This window comes from Pleurodeles waltl, chromosome 11, assembly GCF_031143425.1.
Source record: "Pleurodeles waltl isolate 20211129_DDA chromosome 11, aPleWal1.hap1.20221129, whole genome shotgun sequence".
NCBI classification, from domain to species: Eukaryota; Metazoa; Chordata; class Amphibia; order Caudata; family Salamandridae; genus Pleurodeles; species Pleurodeles waltl.
The window spans coordinates 925566160-925579126 of record NC_090450.1 but is presented as its reverse complement, the minus strand read 5'-3'; the positions used below and the strand labels follow the sequence as shown (position 1 = coordinate 925579126).

The following is a 12967-nucleotide window of genomic DNA, read 5'->3' as shown; positions in this document are numbered from 1 at the left end:
CAACAAGGATTCATGCCTGGGATCACACTAAATCCAGTCTTTGTCGGAGGGGGTGTGGGGGGAGGAGGGTCGCTTGTGCATTTATTATGGCACTGTCCAAAGCTACACCAGTACTGGAAATACATACTGGACACTGTTGACATGGCTTTTGACACTCAGATTCCCCGATTCCCTGCATACATTTTGCTGGGCCTTCCCAACCCTATCACTTTTCCTTTGAGGTCACTGAGGGGACGACAGATGGCTTTAGCTTTAAATACAATTGTTGCTCTCCGGGTGTGGCTCTGAGCAGAACCCGACAACGACTTCATGGTTACATAAGCTCTGGTTTATCCTCGCTATGGAAAAGCTTACCCTGGCCTCGCTGCATCGGAGTGGGGACTTTAAAGAACTATGGCAACCATACTTGCGTATTCTATCTGGGGAATTTTCTGAATTGACATGCCCAACCTATTTGAGAGTCCTGAATTTGACTTGAGTATAGAGAGCGAACTTTCAAGGGGAGGTCCACACATGACCAGGATTATATTGTAAAGGAGCCTGAGATTATCTGATTTCTGCACTAATAGCCAGTCGCTGGGAAATGCTGTTGTATTTTGTATTTAATCTTTCTTGTTTTTTCTTATTGTTTCGCATGAAGTAAGCTAAATATGAGCCTAATGGCACACTGAGATGTGGTTTGTATGCGATGTTTTATACTTGGAAATTAATAAGCAGATTTGATCTATAAAGCACATTTATATCTGTACATTTTATATGAAAAGCAGTTAATTGGATACTCTGTTTTATTTATTTAATGTGTGTAAAGGTCATCGCATAACATATAGTATGTCCTTGTATTTGCGAATATACTCAATTGAAATGCAATAGATGGTTTTATGTGACTTATGAGTGCCGCAACTAAAGTCTACATATATTTCTTGCAGTAAACCTCTCACTTCCTGGGCACACAAAATGAAAAGAAGTCAACCGAAGAAGCCGAGTGAGGAAAAGGAGAGTTGCAACAACTCTGTGCAAAGAAATGGCCAAGTTGAGAAGGTGAAGCTTGGGAGTGCTGGCTGTATTTGTGTGTTTTAATCCATTAATCAGGCCTCAAAAAATCATAAAATTGTTACTAGACTGCAGGTCAAGTAACTTGAATAATCTACTCACCCTAACTGTAATGTACTTGACCCGTAAACGGGTCTCAAATTGTGATCCTAGGCAAATATTTTATTTTACAGAGTCGCCTTTTCCTTCATTCTGACATGAGTGCACCTTCAGATATGTGAACTCTTCATTTCTACTGTACAAAAAAACTTTGTTGTTTGGTTAAATAGACTAAGGCCCAGATGTACGAGCAGCCTGCACTGCCGATGCATCACATTTTTTACGCATTGACGCCGCAGGCTGCTAACCCATATCTACAAGGCCACTCAAAGCCACTTTGCATGGCTTTACATGGCCTTGTACATATGGAGTAAGGCAACGCATGGCAAGTCTCTGCGTTGCCTTACTTTGTGTCGGGGAGGCATTTCCACGGGTGGTGCGTGGGTGTTCTCATGCAACACACATGGATGTTCATGCATTCCTAGATTTACAAGGTTTTGTAAACCTGGAAATGCGTCAAAACCCTATGCCATTCCAGGGGTGGGTAGAAGTGATGCAAGGGGAGAAATAATTTTATTTCTTCCAGTGATTTCCTCTTGGGAATGTTTTTGTGCTAGAAGGTGCCCTTTCCTGCACAAAAACAATCATCCTCTCAACGCAGACACCCTTGCACCATGGTCCAAGGATGCCTGCGTTGCCGCACGGCGGTAATTGTTGCATCAGCGTAGGGGAAAAGGACAAGAATGTACCGTATCTCGTGGATACAGCATATTCCTGTCCTTTTGTTTTGACGCAGGGCAGCACAGCAAGAAGTCTTGCGATGCTGTCCTGTGCCAAAACGATGTAAATATGGCCCTAAATGTTTGCTCCATGTATAATAACAATCTAGCCCACATGTAGGGTATACATGATCCGTGACTTGCCTTAGTTTACTAATAGCATTGCCTTCAGGGCAAAAGTATTTCCCACACATCACATTCAATAAATATTTTACTAAAGCATGATGTGTTAGCATACTGTAATTTACAGAAAGTAAATTTCCAAGAAATGTCCACAGACCTTCCCACTAACCTACAGCTTTACTGATAAAACTATGTAGTGCATTAAAAATCTGTGAAAACTTGGTTTCAGGAAACATATGTATCATTTTCACATCACCAAGTAAAGTGTTCTTATTTGTTTTCATCCTATTAAAATATTTTTTTATCGCACTGAAGAACAAAAAATGGTCTTTGATAGATACTGACTTGAAATGTTTGTACAGTTGACTTAGTTATTTAAATTTTATGTGTTAGGAAAAACCCACATAGCCTTTTATTCACAGTTTTTACATTAGGCCAGACAGGTCACCTAAGACAATCCTGGAACTCTGCAGTCAGAATGGAAAAAGACAAAGTGACTTTTGACCTCTTTCTCTGAACACAGAGGGAATGTAACAAGATCCTGATTTAAAGGCATCTTTTTCACTTTCTGACTGAACAGAACATCTGTTCTTTGTGAACATGCCAGAAGGGGCGAGTAGGTCCCAAAAATAGCTCGACCTGATAAAAAATGACTTGCCATAGCCAGTGGTCGAGTAGTTTTTTTTAACCCTGCATTAATTTATATTTTCACCTCATAGACAATGAGTTAAGGTCAAGCAGTGAGTGTGCGTTTTCAGTGTACTCTGGAAAAAAAATTACTGCTTCGTAACCTTCAAAGACAACCATTGACAAAGCCAAAAGTTCTTGGTTTTATACTATGAGTGCCAGGCTATTGGCTGTGCCAATGCGTGCTTGTAAAGCCTTGTTTTTAACCAAAAAGTAAAACAACAATATTGGAGAAAGAGCAATCACACATCTTAATACAACCCAAAACATTACATTGAATTCAGTATTTTCAGTCTTTACATACAGCATGGTTTATTTTTAAATATTTTCCGCTCAGGAAACTCCGAACGATTAAGGAAGTTTCAGAATTCAGAGGAAACTCTTGCAAAGACCTAATTAAATTTCCTCCGGAATCGGCATTGAAATGAATGTTGCAGCCCTTTTGTCCTCAGTGGTAGCACAGAAAGCAGATTTATTGGCCTCCAGACACCTTCTGCTTCAAACTGGATAATGAGTGAGTTCTGTTGTGTCCTCTTCCAGCACCATAAACGCCTGTGTATTATAGGATATTTTATTGCACTACAGGCAATGCAGGAATAAAAACACAAACAACTAAAGTCTGTTTTACAAAAAAAATACTGTGGTAGAAGTATACCTGTTGCTGTGCTTTCGCAGACAAGGTGCGAGGGGTGGGTAGCAGCACTAAGAGTTTAGAGAATGGGTATTTGAGGGCTAAGCAGGACTTGAAGGAGAGAGCAAGAAACACATGCACTCTCATGGAATGCTGAATGAAAAAAAAAAGATAGTTCCCTCAATGTGAGCAGTGGAAGTATACAAGTCAACCAGTCAAAAGGATGGTAAAGATGCTGTGCTCCTGGGGAGGGGCAACACAAGAAGAGGAAGGAAAGCAATGGAATATGAAGCAAGCTAATTAGTGTCAAGAAAGCCAGCCAATAGTAAGCAGTGGGTGGGCACAAAGTTCATTATAAGTTTTTGGTGTGGTCCACAACAGGTCTTTTTTGCAAGTAAGCTGAAAGCTGTCTGTAGCTGACTATTAATAAACTATCACGCACAATTGAATGAGTAAACTAGGCAAAATATTCAGAAACCAGTGGCATTTTTGATGCATTCCTACCTATGATTTGTTTTTTTTTCCTGAAAATGTTATGTTTCTGAGGCCATTGTGTTCGGCCCAGGCACGTCCAACGTTGTCTGTGAGGAATAGTGCTACTTAATTCATGTTTACCCTGAGGATTGGGTATGGTGTGGCCCTCGTGGACACACCAAGTATAATGAAACCCGTCAGAGGAAAATGGATCTGTATCTTTGCATTTCTTAATGGTTGCAATATTAAGCTATATAGAGACGTGTACAAATGTTTAAGGAAATAAAAATGGGCATTCTTGCTGAGACAGTATAAGAAGACAAAGTGGTTGAACAGGTGATCGTGGTGGCTAGACAGCTGTACAAAAGCGATGATGGTTTTGGAAATGAGGACACCACAGTAATGTATATTGTTGCATCACTATCCGTATCCTGTGGCTTTGCCATCTAGATTTCAATCATTTGATGCTTTCACTTGCTACAATGTTGTCTATATGGGATCTTTGATCAGTAGTCCCATTTAACTGTGCAGGAACATGTGCCAATAGTATCAGATGCACATTTTCCCTTCCTGAATGAGTTCAAGAAAAAATAGATAGAACAGTTAATGGATAAGTTGCATATTGTTCTTGTCATCGAGATAAAAGAAAATTTACAGGAGGTTAGATGGTGCTAGGGGAAAATCACTTGGGAAGGAGCACCCCATAACTGCAAAATAGTCATCACCATGTCTCTTAAGTGTAGTCACAGGTTTCTATGTTATCAAGTTTGTCCTACACCTACACTATCACATCATTGCTGCAAGACAACTGCATGTCCAAGCTTAGACGTTTCATCATTATTTACAAGGTGGTTCGCCCTTCTCTAGAGCTGATTAACTTAACTTGCCTGTAGAGTTGAACATCTATTGGCTTGAGTTCTGAGTAGGAGAAAACCCAATGAGGATGAACGGAAATCTGAAAGTGTTTGGTTTTGGTAGGACAAACTGCTTTATCATCTCCTAGCTGGTGTAGTTTGCCAGCAGTAAAGGCCAGTTTAAGAAAGTGAGGGCAAAATATTGACTTCTGGAATGATTGCACAAGTTCAGTCCTTAAGCAATAATGCAGAAGGGGAATATTGGTATTAACTAAAAAGGCAAATTGAATGAGCAGAGATGACAATCTTCCCTTAATTCAGTTACTTCAGTAAAATAGGTCTTTTGAAGGTGAGTTTGTGTGAATATGAAAAGAAAAGTACTCCTTTCCGTCCCTGGGATTTATACTGAGTTTAGTAGGCTGTAGAATAGTGATCATGATTTGTTGCTTTCTTTTGTGCTGCACTTTATGCCTCTGAAAATTAACTCTGATATTTACTGATACATTTTAGACCTGTTCTTCGTCATCACAGATGTCCTTTGTTGGGAGGAAAAGTGATAGTCCAAGCTCCTTATTCTCCGATGGTTCAGGTAAAATTACACTGAATAAAACACTTTAACTTAGTGAATTTGGGGTCTCTGATCATGTGGGAATGTGCACCAGTATTGCTCACCTTGTCCATCCATCATATGTACCTTTCCAAAACACCTCATTTGTGTGTCAATGATGATGGTTTACATTTTCAGATTTGTGTTATTTCAGTTAAATATGTTGTAAAAGCTGTCCAAAGTTGTAAAAGCTGTCCAGTTGCCCAACAACTATATGGCAGTGAGGGATTTGACTTAGGCAATAATTACTTCATTCAACTTGACATGCTAGATTAATTTAAGGAATAGTTTGGTTACCGGATTCTTGCACTGAAAGCACTATTTTGTTGTTTGTTAGATTTTTGCCCAAGCTCTCTGTGAATTTGTTTAATTTGATGATTTTGTAATAAGTATGTATGAATTTGTAATCTTGTTTGAGTTAATGATACAAAACGAATGACACCCACTTTTAGTTCATCACCCTCTGTTTGTGAATAAAGTGCAATGTTCAGGTGACTTGGGAGTTCCTTCACTGAATCCCGAAATGTTCAGTTAAATGAAGAAATTATTGCGTAAAATCAAATTCCTCCTGGAAGTAATGTTTGTTTGTTGGTGCTTTGACAGAGAGAGTTCTGAGATCAAAAGAGTGACTGCTTATTTTTACCCATCTAAGGACTTTTGATCATTAATCCCTAATTCTTTTTCTTGTCTTTAATCATTTAAAACTTGTCCACTTTTATTTAAGGGAAGCTTGAATCGCCCTACAACTGTTAAACAGGCATATATATTCCTTTTCATAAGTAATATGTATCCTGGCAGTACTTAACTGTCTCAGTGTCAATCTTTTTATATTTCTTTCCCATATTTTATTTTTTACTGGTAGCTTTGCAATTCCAAAATCATTTTGACTTTTTACCTACTTAAGCAACTGTCCTTGTATGTGATAGAATTAGAATCCCAGTACAGTAGATGAAGGGAGTATTGCTATGTTAATGTCGTTAGATTTGCCACACTACATATCCACACTATATATCTTGATTATCCTTGGAACTAATAAAGAATCAGCACTGGAGGCTGGCTTTATGGGTGCAACTTAATCTGTAGCTGCTCATAACAGCAACAATCTTGTGAAACACTAGAACGTAGAACATAATGACCAAACAATACTTCGGAACAGCCGTAAAAGGCCCTTCAGTCTGTTGACCTTTATTGTTTATTGCTGTTTCTGTCAGGTAAGGACTGTTTCATGCTTTGTTGCATGCGTGCTTTTGCTCAGAGCAGGCTATTGTGGAGCTCAGACAAGAGATTGTATTATTTTGCCTTTGTATTGCTACTTGGGTACAGCCATGGCAAAGGTAGTTTGTTTACTCTGAGCTTTTTTGGGCATGAACATGCCTGCCTTATGTACGTCCCCCAGGAACGGATTGTGTTCAGTCGGCTTCTTTTTCTGGCCCTTATTTCCATCTACTTTTATTGGTTTCATTGGTGCCCTTTTACCGTTGTCCTGGGAAGCAGGACTGGTCTTGGGTGTCTTCTGTTTGAGCAGATCTTAGCTAGTTGTTGCCTAGCAACCGTGAAGCCATTGATGAATGTTTCACACTCAGCTCTCCTCAAGTAGTGCCCATTTATTCAGACCGTTGTTGGAAAGCTAAGAACCTGGTCATACCGAGACAGATTGAGATGTGTGCTGTAGTGCTACGTTCAGGAAGACGTTCGTTGGAGTAGTAAGAGAGGTAGGCGGAATCAATTGCAGTAGTTCTTTTGCCTGTATTGTGGAAGTTGCAGGCCAGTAGCGCTGTGGTATAGACACCAAGAGAGCACAAGGTGCATTGGGCCCATTTTCTTCACTGGTTTAATGATCAAAAAAATATCTGTACAAGAAATACTTTACACAGTTATCAAAAAATACTACATAACAACAGGGGTGTTTGTAGATCACCTGAACTAGAAGTGATGGGGGTAAAGGTCTTCATCATGTATAAATAACATTTGGGTCCTGCTTTCTGGTGTACTAGACACTTCTGCTGATCAAATTGCTCCTGTATTTGTGGAATCCTATGTGGAACTTAAGGGTCTTTTTGAGAATTTATTTATATTTAAATTTAATTTTTACTGTAGTGCAGACCAGCACAAGTGTGCAGAGCAGTGATTTAAACACTTTAAACACAATAAGAACACTGAAGTCAAGATACAATCTATGACATGTTAATAGAAAAAAGTATTATTCAAGTGGTTGGTCACAGTTCAAAGGTGAGAGATTTTCCAGTGAGTTAATAGCCTAGAATCTTCTACAGGTGATCAGCGGATCACAAGGTCGAATCCCCGCAAGGCCAACTCATCACTGCTTTTGAGGCCAGTAAATTGTCTACTTTTACATTGAGTAATGTTATAGTACCTGTTGAGTATAGTATAAATTGGCATATGAATTACTATATACAGAAAAGTTAATGTACTTGTTTTCTTGTGGATATTAAGGGACTGGTAAGCAGCAGAGGTAAAGAGGAAGAGAAATCTGTTTGTCTCAGTGTGCTTTGATGTTTTGTTACTGCTGACTGGAGGGATAGGATAGAGGGGAGATTGTGGACATAATGGATTGATGGGTGGGTGCAGGGAAAGAATATTCATTGTTTTCTTATGGTATCCCACGTGACAACTTTGAGGAACATTCGAAGGCTACTGACAACTATTTATCGTCTTTTTGAGGATTCCAGAATCCCTGCTTGATAAAAACATTTAATGCATCATTCTCTGCTCCTCCAGTTTTTCTTCCTGACTATTGATTGGCCCATCGAAGAGTTGCAAGAGGTAGCAGTAGAAGGCTTCCTGGCTCTAATGACACTGAGTGCTGGAGGAGATCATGACAGTTTCTATGTCGTTTGGCACCGAATACCAGTTGCTGGGGTGGTAAAGCTGCCTTGGTCAGAAGACCAAGGACATGTAAACAATGTTGATCGGTCTGAGGACAGTTCGTGCAGAGCTTTCTGGAACGAGGGTCGGATCTATATTGAAGTGGTGTACTTCTTACCACATTTGATCAAGCAAGGGAATTTCGTTGTAGCAGTAGTTTGTATGTAGAAAGCTAGTGTCAGCAGCACATTGTGGACAAGTTCCTCATTGGAACGCGTGTTCATGTATCCATACATTTGCAGTGTATCAAGTTACAAAGCCCCCTTTGGCACAATATTCCTCATTATTTCAGTTGTGTGTGCTTTTAGGTCTGCGTTACAGATGGCCAGAAAACCAGCTGTAATGTTGAAGGATATTTTCTTGAAAATGAATATCTTGCAAGGCATTATCTCAATCACTTAGGTTTTGCACATGAAAGCCATGAAGTTAGGGTATTATTTTTCCCTTGGGCCTGTATTTTGATCGTCTTAACCCCCGTGTCATTTCCAACTGTTGTGGGACAGCAGGAAGGTGTACCTAATTAAGTGTTCCTGCAAGAGCAAAGCCAAAGTGACAGCCACTACTGCGGGGACAACAATGTCGCATCAGGGGCTGTTATGAAAGGGTGAGGCCAACAGTGCTTCCCTTGGGTGGCACCAGATTACGATGAAAGGCCTTAAAACCTACCTGTTTACAATGGGTAAAGAATGCCCCACCAGCAAAAGCCTGGAGCGCTGGACATCTTTGTACTGTTCTTGTGCCGAAGGCTATTAGTTAGTAGTGAGTTCTGGAAAATGGTCCCAGCACTAATAGTTTAAGTCCTTTTTTTTAAACCAAAGGGTGCCAATGACTACAAAAAGTTCAGGATAAACATATTTTCCTTCCTGAATGAGTTACAAAGCTATAAGTGTTTGATTATGTTTGTTTCCTGATCTTTCTCATATGTGTATTTCCCTCATGTTCTGTATGTGCTAGAGCCCTCAAGTTGTGGTAGGATGACAGTTGGCAGTTTATAAAATTAAACAAATAAATGAGTCTTGCTGCCAAGAGAAGGATTATAATGAAGTTGCACGCATAGCTTTAACCTCCAGGGGATCGTCATACTTTATGTTCATCAACTGGATGCGCCTTGCATGGCAAAAGGGACAGGATTGCCCTTTGCAGAAGGAAATTGCACAAGCAAAAGCGCGGGACAGAATGCAGTTAGCATAAACCACGTAAACGTGCGGTACAAACAGTTTGCAACTGACTCCGATCTTATTGCGGCACTCATAATTCTGTTTCTCATAAGTAAATACATTGAATATTAACAATATATAACTTGAGAGTACTTCACAATAATGTACAACTTCAAAAGTTGGTCAACAAGATACCATATAGGGGTGTGTTATATGTGTTTTAGCCGAGAACTGTCATTCACTTGACAGAATACATACACTTGTGTTTGTTCATATTTCCATAAATGGGCTAGGTTTCTGGATCGATATTTTCGTTACAGCTCACATTGGATCAATTAACACTTTTATATTGTTTATCTAGGGCTGAGTTATTGGAAGTTGGATGAAAAAGAAATGTATCATTCTTTGCCGGAGACATTTGAAAAAGGCCTTTCCAACGTGTTCTCCAATAACCTGGCGACGCAGCAGGTCTGCCTTTCTTTCTTTTAGTGTTAGTGCGTTACAGATGACACTTGATACTGATATGCATGTAGGATTCCAAAAGTTTTGTAGGAAATGTCGCAGTGGGTATTATGTCAACGCACGATATATGATATTGTAGGAGTGGGGAGTTAGATGTGTGATTACTACATAATTATGGTTAGAAAATTTTTTGTTCTGTTATCCAGTGATTCCAGGGTCACCCCTTTGGGTGATGTATTGTTATTAATGATGTCAGTAACATTTCAAATTAAAATAAAGAAGCAGGAACACGTCATGAGATATTTTACTAATAATAAAAAAATGAAAAACCAAATCGTCCCGAATACATTTAGCATACTGTACGAGCTTTATCTCAAAAGCCTGCAATTCATGCATGTCAAAATGTAACACATGGTTTATGAGCAGCAGAGGTCTACCCATGTCAAAAGCACTGTATCTGAATGTTTCCCTTTGTTGGCTCTGTCGAAGTGGACGTTACATTTGTAGGCTCTAATAACAGGACTCACTTATTTAACTTACTGATATCTATGCTAACATTTTAGTAGTGTATTGCAAATTTGATTAAATCTTGTAGTTCCTACAGCAGTTTATATAAAGCAGACAAAAATAAAGTTGAATAGATCTGTTGTCAATTTCCACTGAAAGGGCAAGTGCAATTAATCCTCTCAAGTTGTACATAGTTGTGATTACCACACAGGCGTAGAATATACATGCTGTAGCAAGAAACAATAGACCTGCTTTATAAATAAAACTTCTGTTACTTTCTCCTATTTTAAAGTAAATGGTGCAGTTAGAGTGAACAAGTGCATTACAGTATAAGAAGGATGTAGAGATTTCACCAGCCGGACAGACACTTACATGCCATACTGCGTTACTCGTATCAAGTAGCATGTGATCTTATCGAAGATCTGAGAAAGTAATTCATATGACTTAAGGTAAAAATATATTGTTAACTGGAAAGGACAGATCGTAGCTTAAGTGATTGGGATTTTCTCAAGGCGTTTCGATAAATGCTTGGATTGCCCTTATATTGGTTCTCATCTTCATAGCTACAGTGCATAGGAATCCTCGTTACGTAACCGGACTGCCAGAATACTGTTCAGCTGCAGAGACATTACACTACGTGTGGCTTATTCCTTTATATTTAGGAGTATGCACAGATAAGTAACGAGTAAGTTACACTTGGTTACTAAGGGCCGGATTTCCAAAGCTTTTTCTGGAAGAAAGATGTTAGCTTTCCATTTTTATACTACATTCACTCCTTCACGAATATTTGGGTAATATTTAAAAAACATAGCTAATGCCAAAGGTAGACAATAGAGAACACACCCTCACCAGCTTTACTATTTTTTTTTTCTGATGCCTTGAATTGTTTTCTCCACCATCCACCATCCGCCTCCACTCCTCCCTTTCCTTCCCAGCTGCTATTTAAAATGCAGTCTTTATAGTGCACCTTTATTCAGATGTCTGAGTCATTGCAATGAATTTATTTTTATGGATGTCCTCAAAAGTACAGATTTATCTCTTGGCCTTTAAGGCCAGGCCGCACAGCATCAAAGAGGAAAGATGGAGGAGGTACTTTTGTCCTTAGAACACTACAATGTCCCATAGGTGGTAAATCTTCTAAGAGTTACAGATGTGACTCAGGTGTACATTGCAAGTTTTTAGTTGTTGAAACGGGCTTGATTGTAACACATATTTGAAAATGGAAAAATTCATTAGTTTTGTGTATTCTTTGCAACTATGCTTTAAATCAGTTTATCTGGAGAATCATGTCTAAAACCCCTAGCCTGGCATATAACACAGCTTGTTCAAACCTTATTTCCATTTGTGGTTAGGCAATATAATTCTAATAAAATAGTAACGGTATGCTTTCTTTAGAAGATGTGTGTTAGATCTTGTGGATGCAGTTTCCCCCAGACTAGATCTGGAAAACGTTTTACCTCATTATTAGGTTTTCAGTGTCACCAGGAAGCGCCACTCATCTTCAGCAACAGCTTCGCCTGCTTCAGATTGAGACATGATTAGAGAATAAATGATTCACATGGTACATTGTTGTTTGTTGTTTTTCAAAGCCTCTTCAACAAGGGTTCCGAGCTTTTTTCAAGAATCCTTAGCGAACCAACAGCAACTATGTCCTGTCTTTGCTAAGGTCTCAGAATTCTATCACTTTGTAAGATGATGACATTGTTGGATCCACATGTCTATACATGGTGTACTGAATCCAACTATGACTTCATGGCCTGTGACCTTTGCCCCTAGCTGCACCTGAAATCCATCAGGGAGCGGGAGGCCAAACTATTTTTCTCAAAGACCTCAAGTACACCCCAAGGCAGTCCATTTTCATGCCTTCAGGTAAGTTATCAGACGAGGAACAATTGCCCAAGGGATCTTCTTCCCAAAAAAACACAAGAAATGCCATAGGAAAGATCCTTAAGGAAATGGTCCAGGTCCTGGTCCTGGTCCTGCAACCATCCCGAGACTCAGCAGTGTTTGCCAGCACAGTCTATTCTAAGTTGTCGGAGCCTATTCAAGGTCTAAAATAGACTGTTCAGAAGTTTCTCACTCTTGGCAAACCATGAAAGACTAATTTAGGGTTGATTTCACTGGACCACTCCTCGAAGATGTCCTGTGCATGCAGCTTTCGTGATTCTAGCTACTCTCACCCTGATGCCACCAACCTTTATGCCTCCACCTGCTTAGACGCTGCTTCCATTGAAGCTTAGCCTTCTGCAGTGTTGTAAGTCATGCCTACAGTGCAATCACCGGTGCAAATCGTAAAGGTAATTTCAGTGCTACTGCCTTCTTTGAAGTCGGCAGACATTATCGGAGTGGATAAAGCAAAGGTTTATGTCTGTTTTCATGTTGATGCTTGGCAGAACACTACCCAAGGACTAAGAGATTAGCTCCAATGGTGGTAGAGGTCCTGGACTCTCCTAGTAATGTACAGTTGGGACAGCTAGCACATGGAGAATGACTAATTGGGGGGTGATAACCTGCTCCATTTTTATAATGCAGGTACTGGCCTCATTGCGGACGTACAAAATACAATGATGCCCTGCTTCGTCTCCAGAAGGGGACATTCCTTACCACTCAGGCACTCCTTCAGAATATGTCTATTGATTTACCTCACTTTTAGGTAAAGCAGCAGAAACACGGAACTAGAAATACCCTTGCCTACTTCTGAGGCAAAGTCC

At 39.7% G+C, this 12967-nt stretch overlaps 1 protein-coding gene across 4 annotated transcripts in view; it reads left to right on the top strand.

Moving 5' to 3' along the window:
- The window catches only part of MPHOSPH9 (M-phase phosphoprotein 9), a 311640-nt gene that overhangs the window by 92760 nt on the left and 205913 nt on the right, over positions 1 to 12967 (top strand). For all 4 annotated transcript variants that reach the window (XM_069214980.1, XM_069214979.1, XM_069214981.1 and 1 more), the window contains exons 6-8: positions 927 to 1038; positions 5148 to 5226; positions 9649 to 9755. In XM_069214980.1, the coding sequence (XP_069071081.1) occupies positions 927 to 1038; positions 5148 to 5226; positions 9649 to 9755 (298 nt within the window). The remainder of the gene's footprint in view (positions 1 to 926; positions 1039 to 5147; positions 5227 to 9648; positions 9756 to 12967) is intronic.